The 15,246-nt window shown below is 47.5% G+C and overlaps 5 protein-coding genes across 6 annotated transcripts; 3 read left to right on the top strand and 2 right to left on the bottom strand.

The window, feature by feature from the left end:
* Positions 1-20: 20 nt before the first annotated feature.
* Positions 21-1,687, top strand: Mettl14 (methyltransferase like 14). Its single transcript, XM_002052607.4, has 3 exons — positions 21-225; positions 298-841; positions 899-1,687. Exons 1-3 carry the CDS (start codon positions 160-162, stop codon positions 1,507-1,509), a joined length of 1,221 nt encoding a protein of 406 aa, XP_002052643.1. The 5' UTR covers positions 21-159; the 3' UTR covers positions 1,510-1,687.
* Positions 1,602-2,778, bottom strand: LOC6627560 (coiled-coil domain-containing protein 97). Its single transcript, XM_002052608.4, has one exon. The coding sequence runs from the start codon at positions 2,737-2,739 to the stop codon at positions 1,675-1,677; it is 1,065 nt and encodes a 354-aa protein (XP_002052644.1). The 5' UTR covers positions 2,740-2,778; the 3' UTR covers positions 1,602-1,674.
* A 508-nt stretch (positions 2,779-3,286) lies between these two features.
* On the top strand, positions 3,287-8,436 carry LOC6627561 (ATP-binding cassette sub-family C member 10). Its single transcript, XM_002052609.4, has 5 exons — positions 3,287-3,888; positions 3,947-5,893; positions 5,956-6,671; positions 6,786-7,755; positions 7,816-8,436. Exons 1-5 carry the CDS (start codon positions 3,531-3,533, stop codon positions 8,292-8,294), a joined length of 4,470 nt encoding a protein of 1,489 aa, XP_002052645.1. The 5' UTR covers positions 3,287-3,530; the 3' UTR covers positions 8,295-8,436.
* An 863-nt stretch (positions 8,437-9,299) lies between these two features.
* On the top strand, positions 9,300-9,722 carry LOC138911194 (uncharacterized). The gene is made up of 2 exons (XM_070208912.1): positions 9,300-9,387; positions 9,463-9,722. The coding sequence occupies exons 1-2, from the start codon at positions 9,300-9,302 to the stop codon at positions 9,720-9,722; spliced, it is 348 nt and encodes a 115-aa protein (XP_070065013.1).
* A 481-nt stretch (positions 9,723-10,203) lies between these two features.
* mtsh (mitoshell) lies at positions 10,204-14,968 on the bottom strand. Of its 2 annotated transcripts, none has more exons than XM_002052610.4 (6): positions 14,738-14,968; positions 14,077-14,518; positions 13,773-14,019; positions 12,066-13,392; positions 11,847-11,993; positions 10,204-11,168 (listed from the first exon to the last, which is right to left on the bottom strand). In XM_002052610.4, exons 2-6 carry the CDS (start codon positions 14,441-14,443, stop codon positions 11,031-11,033), a joined length of 2,226 nt encoding a protein of 741 aa, XP_002052646.1. In that variant the 5' UTR covers positions 14,444-14,518; positions 14,738-14,968; the 3' UTR covers positions 10,204-11,030. The 2 variants fall into 2 exon arrangements, with proteins under 2 accessions (XP_002052646.1, XP_015028612.1); XM_015173126.3 differs by having other exon boundaries at positions 12,066-13,389.
* Between the last annotated feature and the right edge of the window lie 278 nt (positions 14,969-15,246).

The raw sequence follows: 15,246 nt of genomic DNA, 5'->3' as shown, positions 1-15,246 counted from the left end.
GTGACAATGTGTCTTAGTGCAAATTTTGTGCCGCACCCATCTCTATCGTCAACTATACGCGTTTGCGAGACGCGTTGGTCGACTATTTTTTATTTGTCTTTATTTTAGTTTAAATTAAGTATTAATTTATTTAACTGTGCAGCAGAGACGCCAACTGGCATGAGCGATGTATTAAAGAGCTCGCAAGAGCGTTCGCGTAAACGCCGACTGTTGCTTGCCCAAACGGTGGGTGGGCGTCAATTTTCACCGTCGCCTTGTTTTTTTTTTTTCTAAATGTGAATATTTAAATAATTTCAGCTCGGTTTGTCCAGCGTTGACGAGCTGAAAAAGGTGCTGGGCAATGCTGAGGATAGCAACAATTATTCTGGCATCGGTGGCAGCCGGCAGCTAAATGCCTCGGGCCAACGGGACGAGGAGGATGGCGGCAGCGGCGGCGCCTCATCGTCCAAGAAGACACCGAACGAGATTATTTACAGGGACTCGTCGACGTTCCTGAAGGGCACACAGTCTTCCAATCCGCACAATGATTACTGCCAGCATTTTGTGGACACCGGCCAAAGGCCACAAAACTTTATACGCGATGTCGGTCTGGCCGATCGCTTCGAGGAGTATCCCAAGCTGCGGGAGCTGATCAAGCTGAAAGACAAGCTTATCCAGGACACCGCATCGGCGCCCATGTATCTGAAGGCCGATCTCAAAACGTTAGATGTCAAAACCCTGGGCACCAAATTTGATGTCATACTCATTGAGCCGCCGCTGGAGGAATATGCTCGAGCAGCGCCCGCTGTGGCCACGGTGGGCGGGGCGCCGCGCGTCTTCTGGAACTGGGACGACATACTCAGTAAGCTGATCAGCAAGAGCCAATTATAGGCCATATTAAACATATCTTTGCGCGCAGATTTGGATGTCGGCGAAATAGCTGAGCATCGTTCGTTTGTATTCCTGTGGTGCGGCTCGTCGGAGGGCTTGGATCAGGGCCGCAATTGTCTGAAGAAGTGGGGCTTTCGCCGTTGCGAGGACATCTGCTGGATACGCACAAACATCAACAAGCCAGGCCACTCAAAGCAGGCCATACCCAAATCCGTTTTCCAGCGCACAAAGGAGCACTGCCTGATGGGCATCAAGGGCACGGTACGACGTTCCAGCGATGGCGATTTCATACACGCCAATGTGGACATTGATCTGATCATATCCGAGGAGGAGGAGTTCGGTAGCTTCGAGAAGCCCATCGAAATCTTTCATATCATTGAGCACTTTTGCCTGGGCCGTCGGCGTTTGCATTTGTTTGGACGCGATTCGAGCATCAGGCCGGGCTGGCTAACCGTCGGACCCGAGCTGACGAATTCCAATTTCAATGCCGAGCTCTATCAGACCTATTTTGCGGAGGCCACTGCCACCGGCTGCACCAGTCGCATCGAAATGCTGCGGCCAAAGAGTCCGCCACCCAATAGCAAGGTGTTGCGCGGCCGTGGACGCGGATTTCCACGTGGCCGTGGCCGGCCCAGATAATGGTCACTCCACTGCATGTATTTCTAGTTAATAGGCGCGAAAGTTGTTCACTAAACATGCGATTGATCTTGGACACGAATGCAGGATTAGTCTCAGGTTTAAGGTACAATTTATACTTATGTCATTGTACACGTTATAATGCTAGGATTAAAGCTAAATAAAAAACTAATGCTGCAGACTGGGATGTTGGTTTAGATGCCGCATATAGACGTCCAGCTCATCCTCGTCGCTGGAATTGCTTCGTTCAGGCGCCGCCTTAGCATCAACATCAACATCATCATCATCGTCACTGGACTCAAAGTAGGCATCCTCCTCATCACGTTCGATTTGCTTTAGATCGTCAAGCTGGGCATTGTCGTCCACAGCTGTGTAGTCGAAATCCTTGTCCTGGCCGCTGAGAAAGCGCTCCTTCATCAAGCCCATAAACTCGTTGCGCAGCAGCTCTCTTTCGCCGGGATTGTAATACTCGGCTGTGGTTATTCGGCTGACTGGCGCTGCGGCATGCTGTGTAGTTCGACTCGTGGAGCAAGCCACCGGCTCATCATCCTCGAAGCCGCCCCATTGCTTGCGGCACGCAGCAGGCACTTCGCAATCCACATTTGCGGCTGGCGCCGGCAGCGACTGCATCTCTGAGCCGCTATCTACCTGTTGCAACAGCTCGTCCCGCTGCTTCTGCTCCAGCGTGTGCATCAGTATGCCCGAGAAACTGGTGTTGCGCACATCGTAGCTGTCCCGCTGCTTGCGCTCCTGCTCCGTCAAGTATTGTCCGACCAGTTCCTGGTACAGCTCTGGTGCCCGCTGCATCATTTCGTGCTCGCTGAAGTATTCGCCCTTCTGCAGCAGCTGCTCCATTGCATGGTAGCGTCTATTCTTGACGCAGACCGAACGGGTGTGCAGCTTCCGCTTGAAGTCGTCCAGCAGCAGGCAAATCTCCTCCAGGTTCTCATCGGGCTTGATGGGCTCCTGTACGCCCAGAGACTGAAAGTCGCTTAATTGGCGCTCGTCTAAATAGCTGCCGAAGCGTATTAAGAAAGTTTCGCGATTTTTGTGAAATGCATCCTGCGCAATTTGTTGCTTCTCCGACAAGTTTAGCTCGGGATCATCGATTTGTTGCGACTTAAAGATAATGTTAGCATTTTCAGCCAGAGCTCTGAATATATCCACAAGTTGATTGGGTAGTTCGACTATTTCTGAGCTGTTTTCGCTGTTCGCGGCCTCAGTTTGTGTCATTTTAACGAATTAGAAATTTGTAAACAAATGCTTCTTCTTCGCTGCATGTCATTCGGCGCGAATTGCAGTTTTTTTGGAACAAGTTCAATTAAATGGTTCATTGAAATGAATAACTGAACTTGTTTGGGGATTTGTAAGCAAAATAAAAATACGTATTTTATTTTTTTATAAAGTATTAATTTCTTCAGTTGCTTACAATTGTTGTTCATTTCCTTATATAGTTGCATGTATTGTTTCTTATAGTCAGACTACTATACTATACTACTATATCATCACAATACGATGTCAAATAACTACTTAAATAGCCTTGAATCATTTAAAAATAAACGAATAGCATAACGAGCAAAGTGCAGGAGCAACTATATAACAAGTGATGTTTTTGAATTCAAAGTTAAACTGGAATTACCAACTGAAAGCGCTTTTTTTTTAAATATTACCGATAACGATAAGCGACAAAATTATCGATAACTGCTCTGCGCTCATAAGTGTAATTGCCATTCACGTGTGTACGTTGCAGCTGTTCGTGTGTGATTGTGTGTTGGGGTTTTTTTTTTGGCAGCTCCAGCTGTTCTTTAGTTATAAACAAGAGCGGCGGCAGCTAATCTCGAACGCGCAATCGGTAAAATAAAGGGCTTCTTGCAATAGTATTTATCACTGCTTGCGGCCCGACCCGCGCGCCCCCCTTTCACAGCGCGGCAATCGCAAATGATGACTAAGAAACAAAGCTGCGTGAAAAAAAAAGGAAAAAGTCCCAAATTCGCGTTCGTTTCGTTTCGTCCTAACTAAATACGATGTCGAACATTGATTGGAATTTCGCATGGAACTGGACACACTTCTGTCCCACAGGCCTGAAGCCATTCGCCAACGACACCAACGATCTGTTGCCCTGCTTCCAGAAGACCCTGCTCCAGCTGCCCGTCTACACGATCTTTGCATCGATATCCGCCTACAATTTTGGCAATCAGACGCAGCAGATAGTGCGCAATAGCCTCCAATTGCAATTGCTGGCATTGCGCATTGTATTTAGTATTATTTTGGCACTGTTGCCCGTATCCAAAATATTTGTATTCCATCGCGCTGGCATCGATTTGTATGCGGTCGATGTGCTTGTCGTCAGCGCCGAGTGCATCATGTGGATTGTGCACTCCGGTAGGTTTATTATTGGAAAATCAAGGCGTCTGCCGTATCATTGACTTCCCTCTTCCAGGCTATCTGCTGACGGCGCGACATTTTGGCACGCTGAGCCATCGTGGTCCGCTCTTGATGAATGTCGTTTGGCTGATGGTCGTGGTGCTGGACGGCGTTTGGCTGCGCACCAGTCGCCACTTTGAGTGGTGGCCATGGAGCCTGGCCACATTGCTGTGCGACCTGTGCTACGCCGCCACGCTACTGCCCAAGGGGAATGCCATCTTGTGCTCCAGCACCACAGGCGCCAGAGATCGCGAGCAGGAGGCGTTGCTGACCAATCGTTATACCTACTTTCACTTTGAGCTGAACGAGGCGCTGCTGGGTCATGCCCAGGACGAGGCCAGTTGGCCGTCGCGTTTCGTGTTCCACTGGGTGCAGCCGCTGATAAGCAAGGGCGTGGCCGGCAAACTGCGTCGCATCGAGGACTTGTTTGATCTGCCCGATGCGCTGAACATCACACGCCTCAGCGAGCGACTGCATCTGGCGTTGTCGCAATCGCAGAGCATATTCCGTGCGCTGCACAAGTGCTTTGGCCTGGAGTTCTATTTGATCGGACTGTTGCGCCTCGTAGCGGACATATCCAGCTTTGCGGGTCCGCTGCTGCTCGGCGGACTGTTGCGGCAGGACAGCTATCAGGACGGACAAACGGACGGCAGGGCCTATTACTATGCCCTGGGCCTGTTCGGCAGCACCTTGCTGTCGGCGCTGTGCGGCTGTCATTTCGATTGGCGCATGGCCATGGTCAGCATGAAGATGCGCGTGGGCGTCGTCAATAGCATCTATCGCAAGGCATTGGAGGCGCGCGGTGTGCGCGAATCGCGTCCGGATATGCTTAACCTCATGTCCACCGATGCGGATCGCATTGTCAACTCGTGCATTAGCTTTCACTTCTTCTGGAGCATTCCCTTCAAGCTGTTTACCACATTGTATCTGCTCTATCTGCAGCTGGGCGCCGCCTTTCTGGCGGGCGTCATATTTGCCGCACTGCTGATACCCATCAATCGCTGGCTGGCCAAGCGCATCGGCATCTATTCGACGGGCCTGATGACAGCCAAGGATGCGCGTCTCTCGGCCACCACAGAGACCATGCAGGGCGCCAAGCAAATCAAGACCAATGCCTGGGAGCCCATATTCATAACCAAAATCCGCGCACTGCGAACCACGGAACTCAAATTTCTGTCCAAGCGCAAATATCTGGATGCCATGTGTGTTTATTTCTGGGCAACGACCCCGGTGCTTATGTGCCTGCTCACATTTGGCGTATCCGTGCTGCTGGGCAATCCGTTAATTGCCTCCACGACGTACACAAGCGTCGCTCTGCTCTACATGCTGATCGGCCCGCTGAACGCCTTTCCGTGGGTGCTCAATGGTCTGATCGAGGCGTGGGTATCGTTGCGACGCGTACAGCAGCTGATGGATGTGCCCAATTTGGACTATTCCAGCTACTATAATCCCATTATGCGCGGCAGTGCAAGTCCGGCTGCCACGCCCAGTGTGCTGCAAATGAAGTCGGCCCACTTTGTGCACGATACGGAGCACAGTGATAGCGACAGCGAGACAACCATTTCCCAGTTCCGTCTGAACGACATCAATTTGGACATCAAGGCCGGACAATTGATCTGCATTGAGGGTCCCGTTGGCGGCGGCAAGAGCAGCCTGCTGACGGCCATCATAGCCGGTCTGCAGTGTCTCGATGGCGAGGTGTGCGTCCAGGAGCTGACCACCGGCTTTGGCTATGTGCCGCAATCGCCATGGCTGCAGCGGGCCACGATACGTGACAATATCGTGTGGGGCAGCAACTTTGACGAACAATGGTACAGGACCGTGCTGCATGCGTGCGCTCTTAACGAGGATATACGCATACTTGGCGGTGATCTCATGGGCGTTGGCGAGAACGGACGCACGCTGTCCGGCGGGCAACGTGCACGGGTAGCGCTGGCGCGTGCCGTTTACCAGAACAAGAAGGGTGGGCATGTTGCAAGTCCCATCTCATTTAATTCTATTAACATCTTTCTTGTACTCTTCCAGTTTATCTGCTGGACGATGTGCTGTCCTCGCTGGACGCCCATGTGGCCAAGCACATTATACGCCACTGTCTGCTGGGCCTGCTCAAGCAGAAGACGCGCATTGTGGTCACGCGCAGCACCCAGCTTTTCTTCCATGCCAATCAAATACTGCACGTCCAGGATGGCCAGCTGCGGCCCAGTGACTACATGACCGAGAGCATTGACATGAGCTCCGAGGAGGAGGAGCAGGAAGAGGACGAGCATTCGCTTGCGCTGCGTCGGTTGTCCGTGGAGCTGCCCAATGTGGCGGACGTGGACAAACGCAGCGTGGACAGTCTGCTGCTGGAGGAGTCGCGTGAGTTCGGGCATCTGTCTACCAATGTGTTTGCCTGCTATTGGCGCGCAGTGACCGCACCGCTGGCCCTCACCGTGCTGCTGTCCGTGCTGCTCATGCAGCTGACACGAAATCTGAGCGATGCTTGGCTGGCGCACTGGGTCACTGACACAACGCTCGATGGCCACACGAATGACACGTCGCTGCAGCATCAACTTATGCGAGCTGGCAGCTCCGACAATGAAAGCATCGCCGCGCATACAACTGGCTACTATTTGGGCATCTTTGCGGCGATTGCTGTGACCAATTCCCTGGTGACGCTCGCGCGTGCCTTTCTCTTTGCCTATGCTGGCATCAAGGCGGCCATTTTTATGCACGAGCAGCTCCTCAAGCATGTCATGTTTGTGAGTATTAGATAATAGACGATCTAAGTCCAACTAGGACAACAACAGGGTATTAGCTAGTCGGGCACACTCGACTAGATCAGTCTACATATAATCAATTGTAATTCCTTGCAGGCCAAGTTCAATTTCTTTGATGTCACCTCGGTGGGTCGCATACTCAATCGCTTCTCCTCGGACACAAACACGGTGGACGACTCGCTGCCATTTATACTGAACATTTTGCTGGCCCAGCTGGCGGGCTTGGTGGGCGCTTTGTGCGTCAGCCTGTATGCCATGCCCTGGCTGGTGCTGATCATAATACCCATGGTGCCGATCTATTTGAATCTGCAGCAGCGCTATCGACATGCGTCGCGGGATATTAAGCGATTGTCCAGCAACGCCATGTCTCCTTTGTACACACACTTCACGGAGACCCTGGAAGGTTTGTCCACGATACGCAGCATGCGCGCTAGTGGCCGTTTCCAGCGCGATTTCCAGGGCAAGCTGGAGGAGAGCACCAAGGCACAGCTGTCCGCGGCAGCGGCACAGCAATGGTTGGCGCTGCGTCTCCAGCTGCTCGGCTCGCTGCTGGTGGGCGGCGCTGGCCTGTTGGCCGCCATAACCGCCTCGCATACCACCAATCCTGGCCTGGTCGGTCTGTGCATATCGTATGCACTGTCCATAACCGGCCAGCTGGGTGATCTGCTGCATGCTGTTGCCGAGACCGAGCAGGAGCTGGTTGCGGTCGAGCGAGTGGATGAGTATTTGCAGCTGGAGCCGGAACAGAATGCCGAGGGCTGCGCGGATCCACCATTTGGCTGGCCCACACAGGGTGTGCTCAGCTTTAAGAATGTGCAGCTAAGCTACAGGGAGCATTTATCGCCGGCGTTGCGGGGCATTAGCTTCGAAACGGAAGCCTTTGAGCGCATCGGCATTGTGGGCCGCACGGGAGCCGGCAAAAGCTCCGTGCTGGCCGCATTGCTGCGCGTTGCCCCACTTAGTCAGGGCGACATCTATCTCGACCAGATGAATCTAAAGACGCTGGCGTTGAGTTTGCTTCGCGAACGCATCGGCGTCATCACGCAGGAGCCCTTCCTCTTTGAGGGTAGGTTACCTAATGGCTTTCTTGACTTCAATCTTCACTCAACTGTTTTTCTTTTGGCAGGCACGGTGCGTGAAAATCTGGACCCTAGTCACAAGTATTACGACTCGGAGATTTGGCATGCCATCAAGAACTCGGCAGCCGCCACACTGCTCGTCCAGCAGCTGGGTGGCCTGGATGGGCGTGTCGAGCGTTGCGGCAACAATCTGTCGGCCGGACAACGTCAGCTGCTTTGCTTGGCCCGTGCGCTGCTCAAGAATGCCAAGGTCGTTTGCATTGATGAGGGCACCTCCTCGCTGGACGACGAGTCCGACCTGTGCATGCAGCAGGCGCTGCGGAATGCCTTCAAGAGTTGCACATTGATATTCATAGCACATCGTTTGCGCGGCCTGCAGGCCATGGATCGCATCCTTGTGCTGGACGATGGCCGTATTTGTGAGCAGGGCAAACCGCAGCAGCTGGCAGCCGATGCCAATTCCCTGTTCCATAGCATGCTGCAGGCGCAGGACATTAGCTTGGCGGACTTTGCTAAAATCGATTAGCTGTAAATAATTGGAAACGATTGAGTTGCTTCCATGTACGATTCGATCTGTGTATTTATTGTTTTTTATAATTATTACTTGATAATTGTATATTTAGCTTTTATGTTAATACCAAATATACATGATTTTAGGCAACAGATCAGGTCAGTTGGAAAATTTATAAATTTGTTATGTGAATTTGTAAGAAATGCTCAGCAGAAAGATGTAGATGTCTATGTTTATGTATGTATGTTTGCATGTATGTGTCCATATATGTTTGTGTGTATGCATGAATGCATATGAGATTTGACCAAGTTATGAGTTTGGGAAATTTTGACTTATGTCTATGTATGTATGTGGGTGTGAATGTGTATGTGGGCGTGTCCGTGTGTGTGTGCGTGTGTACGTGTGTGTGTGTATGTATGTGCGTATATATGTATGTATGTATGTATGTAAATTGTCTTATAAAATACAAATAGCAGACCAATATGTCTTGTTGCGCGGTAAATTTAAAGCTGCCCTCCTCCTCGATTCTCAAAAATTTAAGTAAGGCATGCAAGTTTCATTTATAAATTAGTGCCAGGCGGCTTCAACGCTGGGAGCTGAGGAGCCGGAGGACCAGGAGGAGGAGCACTAAGGGGGCGGTAGGCAGGTATGTATGTAGGTATGTATGTATGTATGTATGTATGTATGTATGTATGTATGTATGTATGTATGTATGTATGTATGTAGGTATGTATGTAGGTATGTATGTAGGTATGTATGTAGGTATGTATGTAGGTATGTATGTAGGTATGTATGTATGTATGTATGTAGGTATGTATGTAGGTATGTATGTAGGTATGTATGTAGGTATGTATGTAGGTATGTATGTCGGTATGTATGTAGGTTTGTATGTATGTATGTAGGTTTGTATGTATGTATGTATGTATGTATGTATGTATGTATGTATGTATGTATGTATGCATGTATGTGTGTATGTATGTAGGTATGTATGTAGGTATGTATGTAGGTATGTATGTAGGTATGTATGTATGCGGCGGCGGCGGCAGCGGCAGCTTCAACAACGGAAGAGACGGCTTCAACTATGCAGGAGACGGCGGCTTTACTATTGGTGGAGACGGCAGCTTCAGCATTCGAAGAGGTGGCGGCTTAACTAAATGAGGAGATGGCGACTTTATTATAAAAGGAGGCGGCAACTTCAGCAACGGAGGAAGCGGCGGCAGCTTCAACAACGGAAGAGACGGCTTCAACTATGCAGGAGGCGGCAGTTTCAGCACTGCAGGAGGATGCGGCTTTACTATTGGACGAGACGGCAGCTTAAGTAAAAGAGGAAGAAGAACCTTAATTATGGAAGGAGGCGTCAACTTGAGCAACGGAGGAAACGTCGGAAACTTCAACTATGCAGGATGCGGCGGCATCCTTACTCTTGGAGGACACGGCATCTGAAGGAAGGTAGGAGTTGGCAGCTTAAGCAATGAAACAGGCGGCAGATTGAGTAAAGGATGGGATGGACTCAACCATGGTAAGTATTATAAACATAACCAATTCTTGTTATATTTAAAATATTAGCAACAACTATTACATACAATCGTATTTATGCATGTTGCATGCATATGAACATATATTGCTCTTCTACGCGATTCTCATAAAAATAAAGTAAGGCTTAGCAAAGAAACTTAATTTTAAAGGTAATTATTATTATCTCTGCTTATTTCTTCTTCCAGTGATGTGTTTACATAAAAGTATCGACTCTGGCCTATTCAAAGATGATGAAATACTCGTGCGTGGGAATTTACAGGTAAGTACGTAATCTCTATGTATAGAACTGTTTGGCCTGAATGGCCAACGATTCTCTCAGATTGAAGAATGTTAAAAACGTTGTCCAATTTGAATAGAATTTTCCAAGTAGGGGTTTGTTTAATGTGCATTTCTTTTCTTATATTTTATTTTTTAATAGCATATTTAGTTTATTATGTTTTCATACTAAATATAATACATGATTTTCTGCGACATGTCATATACTAGATCTCATAATTGCAATATGGTTAAAGTTAAACGTGTTCCAAAAAACGATTCACAATTTAATTTCTGAATTATTTTATAAAAACGAATTGGCGAAAAACTAATTTCAAATATTCTTAAAAAACCTATCTAAGCAAATTTCTAAAATTTCAAGCTCTTAAGTTTCGGATGTGTAAGGATTTTCTTTTTTTTTGTTTCTTTAATACAAATTTTGTGATTCGGCTTAACTAGCATTTTTTTTTTCATTTTTAATATTTTCTTTTTCATGAAACTTTAAGCTTGCTTAAGAAATTGAAGAAATATATATGTATAATGATATATAAATGTATATATACATATATATTTATAAATAAATATATATATATATATACATGAATATTGGGGAGAGTTTACAATATTCAAGCGGATAACGATAATAATCCACACAACTTATTTAATGCATTCTAAACTTTCCGAACTCAAGTTTTCTGTTGTAAAGTTAAAACTTTGATTAATTATTCTAAAATTAGTATTGCCAACTAGCAAGCTAACTTAACTTTTAGCTTGCTCAAATACAAAAAAAAAAAAAATCAAATTAATTAATAAACTAAAACCAATTTGCAATTTGGTCTAGGCTTAACAATGTTTTTTGGGCGAATAATGTAAGCTTCCGCGTGTTAATTTGCCTTCCTTGAAATTGGCTCAAAATTGGTTAAAAATAAAAAAAAAATAAATCGTTATTAAATTTGGTGTCTAGTTGAAAAGCTTCTCGCCGGGCTCTCCAGTGATATGCTCAAACTGTTCCGGATGATACGGATTCTTGCTCAGCATCTCGTTGATGGAGCGCTCATAGAGAGCCGTATAAAGGCGCAAGTCCATGTTGGTATGATCCTGCCGGAATGGTTTTAAGTCGCAATTGGTTTTTATAAGTAAAGTACATTTACATTTGAATAGAAAAGGATTAGTTATCTTTGCATTGATCGAGAATTAATACCCTTGCAGCCGAAAAAGAATTCTTGATATAATAACAATATCATAAACAGATCTTAACTACAAAAAAAAGCTCAATTTATCACAAAAAGTTCTGTTTAAGAACAAAAGAATTTTCGATATAAAAATGGAGTTTTAGATGGAATGTTCCTATATATGGTAAAGAGATCTGATAGATCAACGCAGCTGTATCAAGTATTACTAAAAGCTGAGTTCACATTGATAATGAATTATAATTATAATGAATAGTTCAGTTTAATCTTCATGGGGGGAATCCCAGATATTTTTCGGCTGCAAGGGCTTTTAAATTAGTTGAGAATAATCTACAAGATGTGTGTGGGTATTATAGTTAGTGGATGCTGGTTAGGACTTATTGATATATGAGATTAGTGCCCGATGAGACCAGTGATTAGTACATTAGTCCATATAATGGCAAAACTCATACTAATACCTTGGCATGGATACGCGGTCCGGCAGCTAAAACGCAGCAAAGGATTACAGAAGAAGTATGTGTACCATTCTCTCTGTGTGTGTGTGTGTGTGTGTGTGTGTGTCTATGTCTAGGTGTATCAATAATACCTTCAGATCGTTGCGTGCCAAATATATAATGCGCCTCATATCGTGTATAGCCTGATAGACATGCTGATACGTTGCGCTCTCACACTTCAGTATAATGGCGCGCACGTCTATGAACTCGTGCTGGCAACGCTCAAAGAAATACGGATACTGGAAAGTACAAAAAATTCGAATATTGTTATTGTTGCTATAATATGCAAAATTTGGAACGCATAGACTCACATAGTTGCGTGTGAACTGCTTTTGGAAGAATCGATCGATGTTCTGCAGCTGCATGATGCGGTTGCTCAGATCGTAGAGTCGGCGCGACATCTCGCGACCCACAAGGGTCAGGGGTGTTGTGTAGGGCTTGCCATCGTTGTGGCGACACTGGGTGGTCTTCAGCTTGGGCGTGGGACACTTCAGCACCGACCTGAGCTGCTCGAGCGGCGGCTGTGGCTGACCTGCCGCCCGGCCGTTGGTCGATTGCGCGCTGCATTTCCAGATATTGGAGAAGTTTTGGCCTGTTGATGACGTCGGCGGCGGCGGCAGCGGCGGCGGCGATGAATGATCCAATGCATTGGCATCCTTTTTGAGGGGCGTATATGTGCCTGTCTTTAAATAGGTGCCATTGGCATTTACACAGCGCTGCGCCTCCTCCGAGTCCTGGATCATTGTGTACAAATAATTCAAATCCGATTTCGATCTGCCATCCATGGCAGTTGGCTCCGCCTGCAGCTGCGGCTCACCGAAGCTATTGGCCAAATGCTGTTCGCCAACCTGGTCGCTCTTCATGCTGTTGTACGGTGTGCTAAAGGCGCCGGGACCACGCCCATTGTCCAGAGCCAGATGCACGGTAGCCGGCGCCATGGGCAGAACTATATCAGAGCCATTTAGTGTCTTATTGCTGGAGTTTGAGTCGCTGCTGTTGCCGTTGCTGCTCCAATTGTTGTTGTTATTGTTGTTGTTGTTGTTGTTGATGGTGTTGTTGTTGTTGATGATGTAGTGGTTGTTGTTGTTGTTGTTGTTGCTGCTGCTGCTAATGTCCAGCTTGCAAAAGCTGTTCTTCTGCTTCTGCAGCATCCCGTCAAGATTGACAAACGACTTGATTATCATCTCGACGAGCGTCAATGTGCTTATCTGCCAGCTATCGAAGGCGGCCATAAAGCCGCCGGGCAGCTCATCCTTGATCTTATTTAATCCATCGGGCGTATTGTACACATAACCCTTGAGTATCACCCACGAGTTGACAATGCGCGTGAATACAAATATGAAATCCTTCACAGCCCAGGCAATGCCCTGCGAATTGATATTGGGCAGCACACCGTCCGGTCGCAGCAGATCCTGCTTGAGCCGGGCGCACAGTGTGTCCATCTTCTTGAAGCACGGACGCTGACGATGCGCATTGGCCAGCCGTTCGGCAATGTCGCTGCCCTTCAGCGAGATCCGCGTGATGTCCTGCAAGCGCTGTATGGGCAATATTACCTCCGAATTGCGACGCTCGCCCTGCTGAATGCTCGGGTATCCGTAGCTCTCAAACGAGCTGCGACTGTTCGACGACTCCTTGCTGCTGTAAAAGAATCGAGATGAATATGGCATTAGCTAGCTTCACAGCTGAAGGAGGTAGGCGGAATATAGAAAGTCTGACTCAAGGAGCTAGCGTCCCTTTAAGGGAAGCAGATTATCTAGGATTAAGATTAGTTAGCGTCTGAGTTGATCAGAAACTTGGGATAAGCTGCCTATCCATGGGTGAGAAAGTTATCCCAAAGACCCAGGCTGATTGGAGCCTTAGTCATTCTTCAGTTTTGTCCTACTCTGAAGAACTCTTTGAAAGTCGCCGCTGGCGAATCTAGGGCAGGGAATGCTTTACAGACATTCAAACCTATTCCTAGCCCCCCTCTCCTAATACACCCACAGTACCAGCCCTGACAGAATTAATGCCGCACTTACCTGTCACTTAAATTGGCCAGATATTTATATTTGGACATGGGCGGCGCATCGCCAATAAGATCCGTCTGGGTGGTCGCATCACAGCTGCGCCGGACGCACGTGCGCGTCTGGCAGGCGTTGTCCTTGGTGTGCTGCTGATGATGCGGACGCGCATGCGTCGCATGATAATGGGGCACATACATGCCGCCCACATTGGCCGATGCCGTGGAGTGCTGCATGTACATTTGGCCGTAGGCATTCATGGAAGCTGCAACGTTCGAGGAACTCGGAACTAGCCCAAAAACCAGCATTAGCATGGACTTACCCGAGCTGGCTGCATAATACTGTACGCCCGGCATGGACATGTATGTGAAACGTCCGTGCATCGAGGGATGCGGCTGCGGCGGTGGCGGTGCCGCCGGATGATGATGATGGTGATGCGTCTGTGGTGCTGAGTTTCCGCCCATAAATGGTGCGCGTCCGGTTTGTATGAATACGGGTGCACGCACAGGCACCGGCGGAGTGCTCATCGACCAGGAGCTCTGCGACACATGCTCCTGCACAAATACATCGGTTACGGCCATCCGGGTGCGATCCACATAGGTGTGCTGCTGATACATCGATTGCTGGCACAACGATTCCACGGCCATGGCGGGCATATGGAATACGGGTGCATTGTAGCCGCTATTCATGGTGCCGTGTCAACACACTTTCAATTTAATTTAAAAAAAAAAAAAAAAAAACAAAACAGAATGTGGACACTAGCACTAATTGCAAAAAAATGAAAATTCGAAAATTTGTAGGTTAGCTTTTCTGTCAGAAGTTTGCAATTAATTTTCTATCAAACTGTACATTGTCAATTTTGGCAATGGGGCTGGCTGCATGGCAACTGTCAATTGTTGAATTGAATATCGAGCCCTCGTGCAGCAAAAAAAGCTATTGACTAATCACAGAATATGGAGATTTTTGTTAAAGCAATTGCTCACCTGCAAGTCAAGCTGAACAGAATTTAAGCAACGGGCAACAACAACAGCGGCAACGACCCGAAAGCGACGGCGCGCCGTACATATTTCCGATAGGTAGAAAGTGTGCAAATATCGGCCTAGCGATGAATGTACATCTGCTTATCGATAGGCTAACTGATTTCTTTCGTAATTGCCTTCTCCACTAACTCTCTGAACTCTATAAAATAAATATCTAGATTCTATGCCAAAATAAAATACGATTTGTTTTCCAAAGTGCAAGATTAGTTATTTTTAGAATACACTGCCTGACTTGTCAATGTGAATGTCAGATAACACACATCTGCAATCTACAGGCACGAACTTGCTCTAACGTCTTTTTGCACATTCAAATTCATGCTTATGATACGGTGTTTACGAATAATTGCATTGCACGAGCTTTTCAATTTTCCTTCAAAAATACCGTCTAAATGAACAACATTTTCGTTAGTATGCATGGATTTAGTCTGTTTTCAAATAATCTAGTTTACATA

The sequence above is a fragment of the Drosophila virilis genome, chromosome 4, assembly GCF_030788295.1.
Source record: "Drosophila virilis strain 15010-1051.87 chromosome 4, Dvir_AGI_RSII-ME, whole genome shotgun sequence".
Lineage (NCBI taxonomy): Eukaryota > Metazoa > Arthropoda > Insecta > Diptera > Drosophilidae > Drosophila > Drosophila virilis.
This window is presented reverse-complemented; position numbering and strand designations above follow the sequence as displayed.

Coding starts and splice junctions, on each gene's coding strand:
- LOC6627561 (XM_002052609.4), top strand. CDS start 3,531: ATGTCGAACATTGATTGGAATTTCGCATGGAACTGGACACACTTCTGT. Junction 5,894..5,955: donor CGTTTACCAGAACAAGAAGG/GTGGGCATGTTG, acceptor GTACTCTTCCAG/TTTATCTGCTGGACGATGTG. Junction 7,756..7,815: donor GGAGCCCTTCCTCTTTGAGG/GTAGGTTACCTA, acceptor TTCTTTTGGCAG/GCACGGTGCGTGAAAATCTG.
- mtsh (XM_002052610.4), bottom strand. CDS start 14,443: ATGAATAGCGGCTACAATGCACCCGTATTCCATATGCCCGCCATGGCC. Junction 11,994..12,065: donor AGCAGTTCACACGCAACTAT/GTGAGTCTATGC, acceptor TGTACTTTCCAG/TATCCGTATTTCTTTGAGCG. Junction 11,169..11,846: donor TGGCACGCAACGATCTGAAG/GTATTATTGATA, acceptor CCATTCCGGCAG/GATCATACCAACATGGACTT.
- Mettl14 (XM_002052607.4), top strand. CDS start 160: ATGAGCGATGTATTAAAGAGCTCGCAAGAGCGTTCGCGTAAACGCCGA. Junction 226..297: donor GACTGTTGCTTGCCCAAACG/GTGGGTGGGCGT, acceptor AAATAATTTCAG/CTCGGTTTGTCCAGCGTTGA. Junction 842..898: donor GAACTGGGACGACATACTCA/GTAAGCTGATCA, acceptor CTTTGCGCGCAG/ATTTGGATGTCGGCGAAATA.
- LOC6627560 (XM_002052608.4), bottom strand. CDS start 2,739: ATGACACAAACTGAGGCCGCGAACAGCGAAAACAGCTCAGAAATAGTC.
- LOC138911194 (XM_070208912.1), top strand. CDS start 9,300: ATGTATGTATGCGGCGGCGGCGGCAGCGGCAGCTTCAACAACGGAAGA. Junction 9,388..9,462: donor AGACGGCGGCTTTACTATTG/GTGGAGACGGCA, acceptor TTATTATAAAAG/GAGGCGGCAACTTCAGCAAC.